At 39.9% G+C, this 16,861-nt stretch overlaps 1 protein-coding gene across 1 annotated transcript in view; it reads left to right on the plus strand.

Moving 5' to 3' along the window:
* Positions 1-228: 228 nt before the first annotated feature.
* Positions 229-16,861, plus strand: part of ajap1 (adherens junctions associated protein 1) — a 56,638-nt gene continuing 40,005 nt past the window's right edge. Inside the window, exon 1 of the mRNA XM_056252414.1 lies at positions 229-902. Within this exon, the coding sequence (XP_056108389.1) occupies positions 874-902 (29 nt within the window). The 5' untranslated portion in view covers positions 229-873. The remainder of the gene's footprint in view (positions 903-16,861) is intronic.

The following is a 16,861-nucleotide window of genomic DNA, read 5'->3' on the forward strand; positions in this document are numbered from 1 at the left end:
TCAGACGGAAGAGGAAAGGAGAGAGAGAGTATGTGTGTGTGTGTGAGAGAGAGAGAGAGAGAGAGAGAGAGAGAGAGAGAGAGAGAGAGAGAGGGTGGATAGCGCGCGCAGTGGTGATAACACTATCTGTCTATCTACCAAATGACGAGCGTTGCTTTCACGCGCTCTACTCATCACGCGCGTCTGTGAAGTGGTGTTTCATTCCTCATTCTTGTTTTTTTCCCCCCCGCATCACCAATTTATTTGGACTCTAGGAAGATTGCGCGAACTATCGAAGATCTTCTACAGCCGATGTATGACATGCTTTTGCGCCACGGAAATCTCAATGTTTTATCTTGCGTTTTTTTGCCTGCGCTCAGTCTCATAATGACAATGTAGAAAAAGTGCGTGGTGACCGCGAGCGCAGCGCACGGGCGATGTTGACGCCGTCACCTTGCCGCCTGGTTCCCAACGCTTCTTGACTTTTTTTCTCCAGTGGAGTATAATCTAGATGAACTTGCGAATGTAAACGAAAGGCTGTTGAGAAGCAACTGAAGCGTCCAGCTGCCCACGCTGTCGCTGGGTCGCTCTGCACGTCCGTGCGCACTTCTGAGGAGAAAACAGCGAGCAACTAAAAAAGGGGACAAGACGCGTCCTTTTTTCTTTTCTTTTTTTTGGTGAATATTTCGCACAGTCCTCGTTTGGTGCGCTCTGGAGAGACGTGGAGCTATTTCAAGCTTTCTGTTTCTCGGATATAACATTAGAATGCTAGCATCCATAACATTTGGAGTAAGGTGTCTAACTTAAGGTGACCATTACGCTTGAGCGTCGACGTTTGTTGGAACGCATAAATGGACGAATACCAGAAGGACTGATTCGGAATTGTCTGGAAAAATGTGGCTGAAACGGTGTGTCACACGCAGGTAATAAATATCCCTTTTGAGATCTCTCAGCTAAAGGCTGAATGCATTAAACGCCCATTGCCAAAATCCTGTCATCTGTGAAGAGTTTTGTGGCAAGTTGATGCGCGTCATGCTGTTTTCACTTAACTTGTTTTTAATGTGATGTCTTACTTAAACCTCACAGCTTTGCTTTGATATTATTCCTTAGGAAACCTTTTAAGTGATGCTGGTTTTTGTGAATAACTAGAGGGCTCGTAATTAACAAGATTGCGAATCGAGTTGAAGTTATTCACGGGGCTCTCGCTAGGGGCCGCCAAATAACCGCCATTCAATACCAAAGACTTGACGCGCGCAATTAGGTCGAGTATCAGCTAAACACACCCTCACATACCACAGTATACCATGCCAGAACAACATTTTCTGTGTGGTCAAGACATTTATGCCATTTTATGAATCACATCTCTCACTGTTTTTGTGACATTTTGATCATAGGGTTCAAATGGTGTGCAATTTGCCAGTGAAAAGTCAAGTTGAGTCAGAATCATAAGAGCTGTAATGGCCAGGGATTTATTTATGGTTTACAGGAGTTCTTAGAACTTATTGGCAAGAGTAGGATTAAATCAGACATGCAAGCATGATGCAACACATCTTTATTATACATTCTGCATGGACAAAAAGTCAGCCAAATGTTAAGTAATACACTATGCTCGTGAATTACAGCAGCCCATGAATATGAGAGCCACAAAAAGGAAGCACTTTTCATTGAAATGTTCATTACTCCAGTCTAAATAGTTTCCTAGAACTTAGGAACCCCATTCCAAAGATGATGAAAACGGCACAGTTTAAAGTTCGGTTATTCAAAGTGGCAGAATTTGACAGCTGTCCTTGCCATTACATCTGTTTAGCAGCTGTTCCAGAGGCATGTGGAGAGCATGTTTAAGGTGGGAATGATGATGGAGCCAGGTGAACATCATTGATCATTCTCTACCTGATGAATGCAACATCTTGCATTCACTGGTTCTCCAGAAGGTGCACCCTTACTACTTTGACGCACAAGTGTATATTTTACATATTATTTTGCTGCATGTTCTGTTTAGATGAGTTCTTACTTTGTAGAGCAATGTCATACTGGTCTTCCAACACAATCCAGAATGGTTAGTTGGGCTTACTCAAACATTTGTGCAAACTCGTTGTTTTATGTTCAGAGACAGAAAGTGTACAGACACTCAAGGATCTTGGTTTTTAGTGGATTTTCTCTGCGCTTCGTTGATTTAAAGGATCAATAATTATTAACAGTTCAGTATGGTATTACAGTAGCAAATAAGAAAGTTTAGAGTTTAGCAGTGTGTTACATTTGGGGAAAATTAGGTATGAAATTGCCGGTAAACCAGAGGAATTTTTTTTTCTTCTGCTTAAAAACACAACGAAATACAACAAATGTAGCCTCCCCATGCATTATATACACTCACCGGCCACTTTATTAGGTACCCCATGCTAGTAACGGGTTGGACCCCCTTTTGCCTTCAGAACTGCCTCAATTCTTCGTGGCATAGATTCAACAAGGTGCTGGAAGCATTCCTCAGGGAGTTTGGTCCATATTGACATGATGGCATCACACAGTTGCCGCAGATTTGTCGGCTGCACATCCATGATGCGAATCTCCCGTTCCACCACATCCCAAAGATGCTCTATTGGGTTGAGATCTGGTGACTGTGGAGGCCATTTTAGTACAGTGAACTCATTGTCATGTTCAAGAAACCAATTTGAAATGATTAGAGCTTTGTGACATGGTGGAAGTAGCCATCAGAGGATGGGTACTTGGTGGCCATAAAGGGATGTACATGGTCAGAAACAATGCTCAGGTAGGCCGTGGCATTTAAACGATGCCCAATTGGCACTAAGGGGCCTAAAGTGTGCCAGGAAAACATCCCCCACACCATTACACCACCACCACCAGCCTGCACAGTGGTAACAAGGCATGATGGTTCCATGTTCTCATTCTGTTTACGCCAAATTCTGACTCTAACATCTGAATGTCTCAACAGAAATCGAGACTCATCAGACCAGGCAACATTTTTCCAGTCTTCAACTGTTCAATTTTGGTGAGCTCTTGCAAATTGTAGCCTCTTTTTCCTATTTGTAGTGGAGATGAGTGGTACCCGGTGGAGTCTTCTGCTGTTGTAGCCCATCCGCCTCAAGGTTGTGCGTGTTGTGGCTTCACAAATGCTTTGCTGCATACCTCGGTTGTAACGAGTGGTTATTTCAGTCACTGTTGCCCTTCTATCAGCTCGAACCAGTCTGGCCATTCTCCTCTGACCTCTGGCATCAACAAGGCATTTCCGCCCACAGAACTGCCGCTCACTGGATGTTTTTTCTTTTTCGGACCATTCTCTGTAAACCCTAGAGATGGTTGTGCGTGAAAATCCCAGTAGATTAGCAGTTTCTGAAATACTCAGACCAGCCCTTCTGGCACCAACAATCATGCCACGTTCAAAGTCACTCAAATCACCTTTCTTCCCCATACTGATGCTCGGTTTGAACTGCAGGAGATTGTCTTGACCATGTCTACATGCCTAAATGCACTGAGTTGCCGCCATGTGATTGGCTGCTTAGAAATTAAGTGTTAACGAGCAGTTGGACAGGTGTACCTAATAAAGTGGCCGGTGAGTGTATATACACTTTTTTTTTATTTATTAATTTTGCAATACACAGTGGCAATATTAAGGCAGTCTTTGTTGCTCAAGGTCTGAGGTTGATCAGCTGCCAAAGTTATGAGACAGCGGGGAATCTCTCTCTTTTGCGGTTTATAAAATTCCTCACTATCCTGAGTAAGCTGAACAGCCTTGATGAAGATTATTAGCTGCATCTCTTAATTGCTCCATCGACTGCTTTAATATCTTCACATCAAGGTTATGCATCCTCACGGTTCTGGCTTTCTATCGAGAGCCTTGATTCTCCAGTGCACCTTGAGGAATTATGCTGATGTTCTCATGCATATTAAGACAACCTGGCGAATGGCTCCTCATATGCAACAGACTGGGCATGTATCTCAGTGTTCAATTAACTGACCTGGAAGCCGTTAGGGGAGTAAAGAGTGACGTGGGAATGTGGGGAATATCAGCCTGTGTACTGACCTGAGCAGCAGCTGGTTCATTACAGGCTCTGTCACTGGAAAGGATTAGCTTGTTTTTTTGCTTCGACACGAGCCGGTGGGTAAATCAATTTTTTTGTAAATGTTTTAAACGACTCAATTTGATCATATTTTTACATTTTCTTCTTCTCCCTGTCAGACGGGGTTCTTTAAGTGCACACCGTACAGCCGTCAATGTCTTATATGGCAGCACACAACTATTGCATTACCATGTACACTGTAGCGTGTAATAGCATGCCACTTCTGTAATTTTTTTTTTTCTTCCCGGATGTAAGCTCACTCACTCGCACACAGTAATGCATGCCTGTTTAGTGCGAGGACTCGGAGTGCTTCTGCTCTTCATTTGACACTCTTGATGGTTTGATATAATGGCAGGACGATTTGATTGCGCCCACCCCCGCTTAAACTGTTATGTAACAACGTCTTCAATGGTTCAATAAGCCAGAAACAACTCTATACCGCAGCTAATGGCGCAAATGTCAGTAAAGCTGAAGTTATCTTAATCAGGAGAGTTTTTTAAAGGCCAGGAAAATTTGAGTCTGAAAAAAAATGTCTACGATTCCACTCAGGAATAGTCACTCAAGGTTTTGACTACTTCAAAGGCATAAATAAAATTGAGACACCGTGTTTAAAAAGTAGAGCTCGACACATTCTGGTTATGTAACTTTTGCCATTTCACAAGGGAAATTGCCGGCATTAGCATATTCACATTCAGAGAGTTTCTTCAAAGCCTTGATCGGAGTCAAGTAAAATATAATATAGCATCCCGTCAGATTGAACACATAAGTTATAAAGCAGAGGTAATTAACATACAGACTCTCGAGACGTGCACACTCTTAAAAATAAAGGTTATTTATTGACGTCTATAATTCCATGAAGAAACCTTAACATCTATGGATCCTTTCCATTGTACAAAAGGTTCTTTCTAGTGGATAAAAGTTTATTTAAAAGTTCTTTAAAAAATAAAAAATAAAATGGTTCTTTCTGTTCATTGACAGGTTTTTTGGGTAACCGAAAATGGTCGCTGCAACACCCCTTTGTTTGGAACCTTTATTTTTCAGAGTTCAGTGTTGAGTCACCATGGCAGCCGAGTGTCCTGTACCCTTCAGCACGGCCTGTCTAACAGGGCAGAGAGGGCACACCTGAACCGCACACACACACGTTTCATGTAGTGCCTTTGTTCAATCAATACCACCTCTATAAAGCCTCACATTTATCCGTCATGACACAAGACCAGCAGTGGCTTGCTAGCCCTCCAGGGCCATGTCTTTCTCCCTCTCCTTCTTTTTCCACACACAATCTTGAAAATGAACAGTAAACACTTTTATATGAGGTTAAAAGGACTCTGAGGATTTCTCTAAATACCCAGGATGTCTAGGTTCGGCATGAGAACAAGAAATGAAACTTTTAGTAATGCAGAAGTGTATGTTTTTTTTTAAGCTTGAATGTATGTGCACATGTTTTATTGAGCCTGTGGGCTGTGTACACAGTTATGCTGAGGGATTTTAGTAATGCGTCTGTAAATGCCTGTGGCTGTTCTAGCTCTTTTATCTGCAAACTTTTAGTTTGGAAGATCCCTGCAGTACAAATGCAATGCAGATCTTTTCATCCGTAATAACAGCTGATCCTCTCCTCCAAGCCATGTTCTGTATTAGACACAGATAGAGAGTTAGGTTGTGTGTGTGTGCCTGCACATTTTTGTTGTTTACTGAGTTAAGGAGCCACTTGACTGTACTTACTTGACCTACTATAACGTACATACACACACACATATAAGTCATCTAGCGTTGGACACAGTCTGTTAACGCCTATTAAGAAAAGGATAGTAAGCGGGTTCTTATTTACTTTCGAGGCAGTTTAAACCAGTTTATGTTGGCTCAATGTCAATGGAACAGAATGTCTTTACTGGATTATTTGTGCATAAATGACTAAGTGGGGGCATCAACGTTCATTTTCACCGGAACATCTGTTTAACAATCCGTGAAATTACATCTGAAAAATACTATTCTTTACCATTAAATAAGAAAAATGTGTAGATGCTGAAGAGATTCTCAAATCTTTCACAAATCAATTTTTTTTGCACAGTTCCACTTATTTTTTATTTATTTATTTGAGAGGCGATCTTCATTTCAACCAATTTAATCCGCTCAAAGGTTTCATTCTGCCATTCAGTCTAATTATTGGATTAAAATTTGGATCATTCGTCAGGTTGCTGTTTGGCGTTCACTGTAGTATTTGTTGGATCTGATCTGAGCATTGTCTTGGCATTTATGGATTTAATGGGAGTAAACAGAATGTAGAAATATGACATTTCACGATTCAGCCAAACAGTTGTCCTGGGGGAGATGCTAGTGGCATCAGTCCATTATTCATCCACTCAAGAGGAAAGAAAACCATTACATATATTACGATCAAATTATGTCATAATTTTCCACTAATCTGTTCTTGTGAATCTGCTAGTAGCAGAGGTGGCAGCTAGCTGTAATGACTCACAGACTTCTATTCATTCATTATTCATCGCTGGCCCTTGCTTGAATTTGAATAATGTTTAATCTACTCACACTGAGTTTTTCAGTTTCACTTATGACTGGTTCAGGGGTGGATCTATGGGTGGGCCACAGCTTGCCTTACCCTGTTGTTGTTGTTTTTTATAATATATAATTTTCTAACGTTTAACAATTCTTAATTATTTTAAATGTGATTTGTTTTATCGTGCATTAGAACTGCATTCTAATATTAAGTATAAGCGAATTCATCTCTTCAGTTACGCGCCAATATATGGATTCCAACAAGCAGCGTCCTTTTTATGTTATTACAAAAATGGCTAAACCGCTATCTGTGATGCATTTAGGAAAGAAACACGTCAAGACAAAGATGACAGGACGCCGTAACAACTTGGCACTTTTGTCTTTTGAAAGAGAACTAACATAAAATTAGGATTATGACAATATCAACATCTCTCTCCTGCTTTGTTTTTGTTTTCATTTTCACGTGCAGGCCGTTAGCAATTGTGCAATTAGAGTCTGAGCTTTAGTGCTTAAAAGTGAAGTATGTAGCCTCTGCGACACTAGTGGAACCTAGCGGAATTTCAAAAATAAAACAACCTTGCAAACGGCCCTTCCATGTGTCACGCCTGAGCCTCAACTCAAATATCACAAACACAGCTCGTACGGGGGCTTGAAAAGGCGTGTCTCAGCAAAAAGACTATATTAAAAGTAGTGCTGTCAAATGATTAAAATATTTAATCGCGATTAATGTCATAGTTAACTCGCGATTAATCGCAATTAATCGCACATTTTTATCTATTCTAAATGTCTCTTGATTTCTTTTTGTCCCATTCTTTTTTCTCATTTTAATGCTCTTATCAACATGGAAAAGTGGATCGGCTTGCTTTGTGCAAATGTTTTTTTTTTCTTTTGAAAACAACATTGACAATACTGTGTTCAATTTCACACTAACATTCTCACTTGGAGCAAATAATCTCTCACACAATGTAACACGGTCCAACAATAAAAGGGTGAAAGAAATACTGACGAGGTCCTGATATTGACGAGGGGGTGGAGAATTTGCATCAGCTGTGTGTGTGTGCTTGGCCATCATCAAGTGGTATTTCAGACTGGATGTGCTGCGATGATGATAGCTCAGTTCACAATGACAAAACACACAGATAACTTTGGTCTTGTCAATGGGACCATTTGGCAACTTTTTAAAAGTAAACTTTCCATTCAGAATCTTATTGGCATCCATTTCGGTGTCTCGCGCTCGTCATCCACTCAAAACGTAACGTTAACCAACTATTTGGCCGGCTCGCAAGCCCAAACAAGTGTGTGCGGCGTCGTGCCTGTTGTTTTGTTTCCGGTCTAGCTAGATCCGCTTGCGCTTTCAAAACGTCCTCGCGCGGCGCAAGCCATTGAAATGAATGGGTTTCATAGCGCAGCGCCGCGCATGCCGCGTCCTGTTGCAAAAGCATGTGAAAAAAAAACTACAAAGTTTGCTAGGCCAAAAAGACCGTTAATCGCGCGATAAAAAAATGAACGCCGTTAAAATGGGTTTGCGTTAACGCCGTTAATAACGCGTTTAACTGACCGCCCTAATTAAAAGACAATAGACAATAAAAGGTCCATCAAATGAGGAATACTTTTAGCTGTGTTGCTATGTGTCACGAGTAAGCAGTTAAATAGGCAACACTGGCTATGTTTACATGCACACATTTTGTTTCAATTGAAATTCATTCATTCCGATAGATGAATCTGCACGTAGTGTTTACATGAACGATAAATAAAGTGATCAGTCTGATGTGCGCGTTGGTCACAAGCTTTACATCAGAATTGATTCTTTTGACATGCAAATATACAGTTTCCCTCTGTATGTGCATACTATCAAAGTCCTTTTCTGTATATAAAGTATTTGATACTATTCTCTTACATCGCTTCTTTTCTTTGTTTTAAAGAGATTACTTAATATATCTATTTTGGGTCCTGATTAGGAGACGACAAGCACATGAACAGTTATGCCGTGCTGCTTATATTATATCAAATTGTTATCAAAATATTATATACACTCACCTAAAGGATTATTAGGAACACCAGTTGAATTTCTCATTAATGCAATTATCTATTCAACCAATTACATGGCAGTTGCTTCAATGCATTTAGGGGTGTGGTCATGGTCAAGACAATCTCCTGAACTCCAAACTGAATGTCAGAATGGGAAAGAAAGGTGATTTAAGCAATTTTGAGCGTGGCATGGTTGTTGGTGCCAGACGGGCCGGTCTGAGTATTTTACAATCTGCTCAGTTACTGGGATTTTCACACACAACCATTTCTAGGGTTTACAAAGAATGGTGTGAAAAGGGAAAAACATCCCGTATGCGGCAGTCCTGTGGGCGAAAATGCCTTGTTGATGCTAGAGGTCAGAGGAGAATGGGCCGACTGATTCAAGCTGATAGAAGAGCAACTTTGACTGAAATAACCACTCGAGGTATGCAGCAAAGCATTGGTGAAGCCACAACACGCACAACCTTGAGGCGGATGGGCTACAACAGCAGAAGACTCCACCGGGTACCACTCATCTCCACTACAAATAGGAAAAAGAGGCTACAATTTGCAAGAGCTCACCAAAACTGGACAGTTGAAGACTGGAAAAATGTTGCCTGGTCTGATGAGTCTCGATTTCTGTTGAGACATTCAGATGGTAGAGTCAGAATTTGGCGTAAACAGAATGAGAACATGGATCCATCATGCCTTGTTACCACTGTGCAGGCTGCTGGTGGTGGTGTAATGGTGTGGGGGATGTTTTCTTGGCACACTTTAGGCCCCTTAGTGCTAATAGCTGGGTTTCAGTCACGTGATTATGATGACGCGCGAAATTCAGATGGAGGGCAGGGAGTGAAGAGCGCAATGGACGAGATGGAGGAAAGTCCGTACTGTACTACTTTACACGCTATTACAAGAGAAAGATATAAACAAAAAATCAAACATATGTTGGACGTGATCCTTACGTTATGAAGAGGAGCGATTTTCAACTGAATTGAAAGATTTTCCTGCCATCGAGGCGGTAGATATCAGCAACTACCTCGTCTTACAGACATACTTTGACTTTACAAAGTTCGGAAACGTTACACATTACACAAACATAGCCACTTAAGTTGTATTAACTCACATTTGATGAAGTGATCACTGCACACACGGGCATTTTCCCATTCGGCTCCTCCCGACCGCAGACGTAGCTAGATTTGCAAGCCGTTTTTCCGGAGTTTTTCGGTCAATGTCTTGCATTTTCCCCCCTTATGAACAACAACTTTTGGTATACGATAAAAACTCCTCGCGGTTTGATCGATTTAAGTAACCATAAACGAGGCAAAACATAGGCATTTTGAGTTTGTTATAGTGCTTTCTAAATACAGCAAATCACTTCCTGCCCTCCATTTGCATTTCGCGCCATGGCAACGCAGTAGCGTGACGTCATATGAAAACAAGCTATTGGGCATCGTTTAAATGCCACGGCCTACCTGAGCATTGTTTCTGACCATGTCCATCCCTTTATGGCCACCATGTACCCATCCTCTGATGGCTACTTCCAGCAGGATAATGCACCATGTCACAAAGCTCGAATCATTTCAAATTGGTTTCTTGAACATGACAATGAGTTCACTGTACTAAAATGGCCCCCACAGTCACCAGATCTCAACCCAATAGAGCATCTTTGGGATGTGGTGGAACGGGAGCTGCGTGCCCTGGATGTGCATCCCACAAATCTCCATCAACTGCAAGATGCTATCCTATCAATATGGGCCAACATTTCTAAAGAATGCTTTCAGCACCTTGTTGAATCAATGCCACGTAGAATTAAGGCAGTTCTGAAGGCGAAAGGGAGTCAAACACAGTATTAGTATGGTGTTCCTAATAATCCTTTAGGTGAGTGTATTTATCAATCAGTAAAAATGGCCCTTCCTGCACCCAAAATAAAGTGTCTGTGGATGAGAGTATGAAGTGAGGACTGATGGAACGTTGTTCGTGCTGTCATACGTCATAGCAGGCGTGTCATTACGCCATTTCTACATCATTGCGCGTGCAGTCCTTTCCGGTATCGGTTTTCAAGGAATAAACCACCCCTTTTCAGTCCGATTGAGCCGTCAAACCGATTACTAATGGATTATTTGGTGTGTCTCTAGAACACGAGCGTCTCGCTTATAATAAATCCATCCAACATATCTGCACCGGCAGTATTTTTTGACTTGACGCACCACAACTATTTGAGGCTGTTTGCTTTGACGTGTGCATGACCTGTTTAATCTTTATCTCGCATACTTCACCTTTAAGTCATGGGCCTTTATAGTGCCCTGCAGGGACCAGTCCGTACATTTTTTTTTCTTCCAAAAAGAAAAGATGCGAATTATTCCGGCCCACCCACACTTTTAGATGCTATTTATTTATACCAAAAAGCTACTATTGTTAAATAAATTCTAAATATTTAATGCAAAAACTGAAACACACACAAAAAAGATATGTTTACCTTACTATTTTGTGCTAAATTTACACTAGGAGTGATATCTAATCCTTATATTAACTACATCCATATTTAACTTCTTCAGAAAACATTTTGTTTTATTGATGATGCAAACGATTAAGAAATGATTCAATGAAACAGACAGTTTGTAGAGATTCAGGAAAATAAACTTACCTAACTAAAAATGATCTTTGCTCTTTTTTTAAGGCAAGGTAGCAGTCTTCTATTTTGTTTTCATATATATTGTTAAGATTTTATTTTTCATTTTATATTCCTAGGATTTTTTCACTCAGCCCTATAGTTTGATTAATTGAATAAGTGAAACATTTGTCCTCAGTCTTTAAGTTTCTTTCAGGTCGATGTTTTTTTGCCTGGGATAATGATTTGCGCTCGAGTTCCCCATAACACCACATCAGAGTGCGCAGACAGGGGAACTTTAGCTTACATGCTAATTACAAGTCTCAGATAGTTTAGAAATGTAATTGGACAGTGTAATTGCTAACTATGCGTGACAGCAATATGGACACCAGGGACACATAAACTGCCACAGAGAGTTCCTGAAGCTAACTGGATGTTTTACATACACTGTGACTTATTGAGGTCAAGCAGGGATCGTTTATTTAGCGTGACGAGGCATTAATGTGCTGAAATGCCATATATCATGTTAGTCCAAACATGAGCTTCTGTTGGTATAGGAGCTATCAGAAGAGATATAAATTACTGTGCTCTGTGCACCAATGAATCCTCTGAGTCCATATCAGCTGGTACGCAAAGAGCTGTTTGCGTAGCCATCCACTCTAAGAGACTTTGCACACTGAGGGTATGGATCTACCAATAAAGCCATCCTTTCACATTTAATACATGGCAAACAGAGGTAAATCTGGAAGGACAAATGCACTCTGCCATGGCTTAAATTGTGTGTGTGTGTGTGTGTGTGTGTGTGTGTGTGTGTGTGTGTATGTGTGGCCTGGTAAACCCTACGTTATGGGGACAAAATGTCCCCACAAAGATGGCAATATCCGAAATCCTTGTTCGTGTGGGGACATTTTTTGGTCCCCATGAGGAAATCAGCTTATAAATCATACTAAGTGATGTTGTTTGAAAATGTAAAAATGCAGAATGTTTCCTGTGATGGGTAGGTTTAGGGATAGGGTTAGTGTAAGGGAATAGAATATACAGTCTGTACAGTATAAAAATCATTATGCCTATGGAAAGTCCCCATAAAACATGAAAACACAACATGTGTGTGTGTGTGTGTGTGTGTGTGTGTGTGTGTGTGTATAAATAGATTATCGGTAAAAAGATTTTGTAATTGCTCTTATACTCACCAAGGCTGCATTTATTTGATTAAATACTGTAAAACAACTGTTTTTCTATTTGAATCTATTTTAAAATGTAATTCATGTGATGGCTAAAGCTAAATCTTCAGCATCATTACTCTAGTCGTATAACGTGATTCTTCAGAAATCACAATTATGCTGATTTGGTTCTCAATTATTATCAGTTATTATTGGTGCTCAATTATTAGTAATGGTTCTTATTGTCAATGTTAAAAATCATTGTTTTGCTGCTTAATATGTTTGTGGAAACTGATAAAAAAATTCTGGATTCTTTGATGAAAAGAAAGTTTGAAAGAATACTATATCATTTTTTTGTAACATTGATGTCTTTACTGTCAATTTTGATCAATTAAATGCATCCTTATTAAATGTATTCATTTAAAAAAAAAAAATGATGATGATGAACCCCAAACTTTTTCATGGTACTATATCATGGTTTCCACAAAAATATTAAGCAACTGTTTTCAACATTGATAATAATAATAAATGTGTCCTGAGCAGCAAATCAGCATATCATAATAATTTTCTGAAGGAGCATGTGAAATAATTCAGCTTTGCCACCACAGGAATAAATTACATTTTAAAATATATAAAAATTCTTTATACAGCTAAAATTATTTAAACACAGTATTACTGTTTTCTACTGTATTTTTATCAAATAAATGCAGCCTTAATGAGCACAGGAGACTTCTTACTTGCTTTGGATTTTTTTCCAACACCAGCATATTCAACATTTTACTTATGCAACATCAATCAATAAAAAATCAAGGATTTATTGGATTTATTTATATTGTTAAAAAAAAATTTTTATTAATATTATGAACAGTAGTACTTTACCATACTGAAACTAAACACTAGACTGAAACTCAATCAGAATTGGTAAGTCAATATGAATTCATTGAACTTGTGTTGAAGCATATGATGTCTCTATGGAGATTTGATTGGCATCACATTTGATTGGACATGAACAGTAATGACAAAGTAGTATAACGCTTGGCAGTTAGCAGTAGAGGAGTAGACAGAGAGAAAATAGATGAGACTGCCCTAGATTCTGTCCAAGGAGCATGCCGAGTCATCTGATGGACACTTTTGAGGTAAAAATATCCAGCTCGGGGGTCAGTTAGGAGTTACACTTGCTTTGATCCAGCGGTTACTGATATTCCATATACTCAGATCTGTTAAAAGGTCCTAAATGTTGATGAATCTCGCCCCTTTGAAACTTCAAACCCAGTTTGAAATTTGAGTCATGACCTTGAAACCAGACATTTCAGATAAAATTCAGCTTCAGTGATGGTTTCAGACCCCCACGGCCCTCTCCACACTGTTCCATATTTGCCTTCAATGGAGCTTTCTGCTTAAATATGATTCCATCAAACCGGCTTTATGCTTGGTTAACCAATTAATTTTCTACTGAAGACTTCAATATGAGGAAGATTTGAACATCCTCACACGGGCAAAACTAAATCTTTTCTCTCTAAGAAAAGAAGACGGTGGTATTCCTTGACAGAGCAGATATTGATTAGCAGTTGGCCGATTATTAATGTAATTTAATACTTACGACTGAACATGCCCAAACGCGCAGAGTCAGAGACAGTTGCGTTCAGTCGGTGTTCACAGTCGTGTTTGAAGTCTGCTCCAGTCGTTGAAAACAGTCTGCAAGTGTGTTCAGTTCAGTCTTAGAATGTTTCAACTAGTCGTTAAGTGTGGGACGTGGCTTAAGAACTTGTCACATTGACCACAATCCTGAAAGCTTGCCAGACACAGGAACAAAGAACATTGCATATATCCATCTTCATAAAAAATGAGTTAAATGCTTTGATATTTGATGCATGCTTCAGCAGTATGCAAGTATGCAACATGATGTTACATTGTACATCAGGGTTCCTGCTGTTTTTGGAATGCAAGTCAGTTTTATTTACGCCCTTTTCCTGCAGTTATGCAATACAGCATACTCAACATGAATCATTTATCTATCAGATTCTAGAATGCTAAATGCTTTAGATGCTCTAGCATGAATTTAATACGTTTAAACCCAAAAATAATTTTAATAATATTAATGTATGATTCCATATTTCCCTAATTTACTTATTATACCCAAATTTTATCTATACGGTAAATATTTCATTTTCACTTGGCCAACAAAATAAAACCTTTAATTAGTTGAGCTAGTTCAAATCTTCATTATTCTATTATTAGATTATTCTTCTACATTCTTCTTCTGACCCAAAGACTATAACACTAGGCGCGTCACCCGTAGTGTTTTGAATGGGGAAAAGTGCAATGCTCAATATGGCGGAATAAGTCCCTCCTTCTAAATAAGAGCCAATCGCTGATTGATAAAGTCATCGCGTCACTGCAGCTGCCGTTAAAAGCTCCGGATCATATAGAAACAGTCAGACGCACGCTTCCACTGCGCAAGCACATAAGCTTGATCCAGCCTGAAAAATGTCGTTTTCATGATTTGAGCGTTTAGAAACAAAATTTATGAGACAGTTGTTGTGTGATTTCAAATGTGAAATTTAATTGTAAGCTTGGCAAACAGTTTTGGAGAATTTGATGTTTCCCCATTCAAAGAGATAGGAGCTGCACTTGCATTCCTGAGAGGCGTTTCAAAGATGTCCGCTGAGTGAAGGGACTTTGTTCTGACCTCAATAAATCAGGCTTTAAGTGACAGCTTATGTTAATATAAGTCTTGATTTTGTTTCGGGGGTCTATAGAATGTTTTCATGCGTGGATGCTCAAAAAACAACTTATTTTATGTTGTTGCAGGCAGCACCTCTCTTCCCAGTCTGTCAGGAACGCTTAGTTTAGTTCCTGTCTCCATGATGGCCCTCCTTCCGAAAAGCTCAATGTGCTCTGATTGGTCGACTGGATCAGTGTGTTGTGATTGGTCAACCGCTTTGAACGTGTTTCGGAAATGTCCCATCCCTTACCATAACCATGTTTTTTTTATATTCAAACAACAACATTACACACTAAAGAAAGTAAAAAAAAATTTAAACAAAAGCATAATAGGTCCTTTTTATAGATACTCCTAAAGGCAGGTCAGAGCCAGAGAGTATTTTAGGTAACATAAGAAAATGAGGGTGAATATTGTTCAGGATTACTTTCTGAGTTGCATGCTCTCTCATCTGTGTGTAATTTATGAATTAATGAATTTTCTGGTATGCCAAATCGTAAATTGCTTTGACCATCAAATCACGTTGTGGCATAAGGGCACACACACACACACACACATCCACATTCATCATCTCAGCAGCGCTCTGGCTCCTCTACACTGATCTTCCTTTATGTTCAGTAAGGTCAGTAATCTCATCTCACAGATCTGGTTAGGGAAACTCACTCTCTCTTTCTCCTTCGCTGTCGCTTAATTAGTGTCTTGTCTTTACTGCTCCATATGTGTGTGGTGGGAGACTCGTGAAGTAGAATGGCAGGATTAATCTTGGCACAGGCGTTGCAGAAGAAAATGGAGTCCAGCCCTGCTCATAATTTGCTTTTTGCTCCTCTGGACAGGCGTTTTGCTCAGACGCTTGAGCCAGAACTGACCTTAAGGCTTTCAAATGCAGCAGTGTTGACCTCTCTCCTCTCTCCAACCGTTATTATTCTGGTCCACTCTGCCTTAAAGGTATAAACTCTTATTAAAGGCAGTGAAAAGAACAAGTCATTGTTTCTTATCTACTGTGAATCCTTCTTCTCGGCTATCTCTCACTTTTTTTCTCTCGGGAGCCATTGGAGAGCTTTTTGGAGTCTTGACCAGCATTTGATACCAAGAACCAAAAGAATAGTTTCTTTAGTACAAGAAAAGACCAAAACTTTAAATATACAGTTGCTATTGAGATACAGTTAGTAAAATTTTTTTGTTTTGTTTTGTTTTTGAAGTCTCTTATGCTCACCAATGCTGCATTCATTTGAGCAAAATACACTAAAAACACTTAGGGTGTATTCACACCTGCCTTGTTTGGTTCGATTGAATCGAACTCTAGTTCGTTTCCCCCCTTGGTGCGGACCTTTTGGGCAGGTGTGAATACAGCAATCGAACTCTGGTGCGGACCAAACAAACGAACCGAGAGCCAGCTGAAGAGGTGGTCTCGGTACGGTTCCAAACAAACTCTGGTACGGTTCGTTTACGGTGTGAACATGAACCGACCCAGTTGCAAGAAAGCACTGCGCCTTTGAGTTAATGCCATTTTGGCATAATGGTTTGTGTTATTGTTGTTCAAGTGCGAAAGAGAATTCCATTCCGGCGCGCTGTCTGGCCACACGATACTGTTGTGCGTCTTTCGGCGCGCCGTGTGTGCGTCATTGGAATGGAATGAATGAATGAAGCGTTCTCTTCAGTCGAATCGCGCATAGATGCAAAAAAAGCTTTTGCAGTTCATATAATGTAAACGATAGTTACAATACAAGGATGATGCTGCGTTAAACTGGACAAACTTAATCGCAAGCGTTAACATTGACAGCACTTGATAGCAGTATATACA

The sequence above is a fragment of the Rhinichthys klamathensis genome, unplaced genomic scaffold (genome assembly GCF_029890125.1).
Source record: "Rhinichthys klamathensis goyatoka isolate OS25496 unplaced genomic scaffold, OSU_Roscu_1.1 h1tg000094l_1, whole genome shotgun sequence".
In the NCBI taxonomy this organism is placed as follows: Eukaryota; Metazoa; Chordata; class Actinopteri; order Cypriniformes; family Leuciscidae; genus Rhinichthys; species Rhinichthys klamathensis.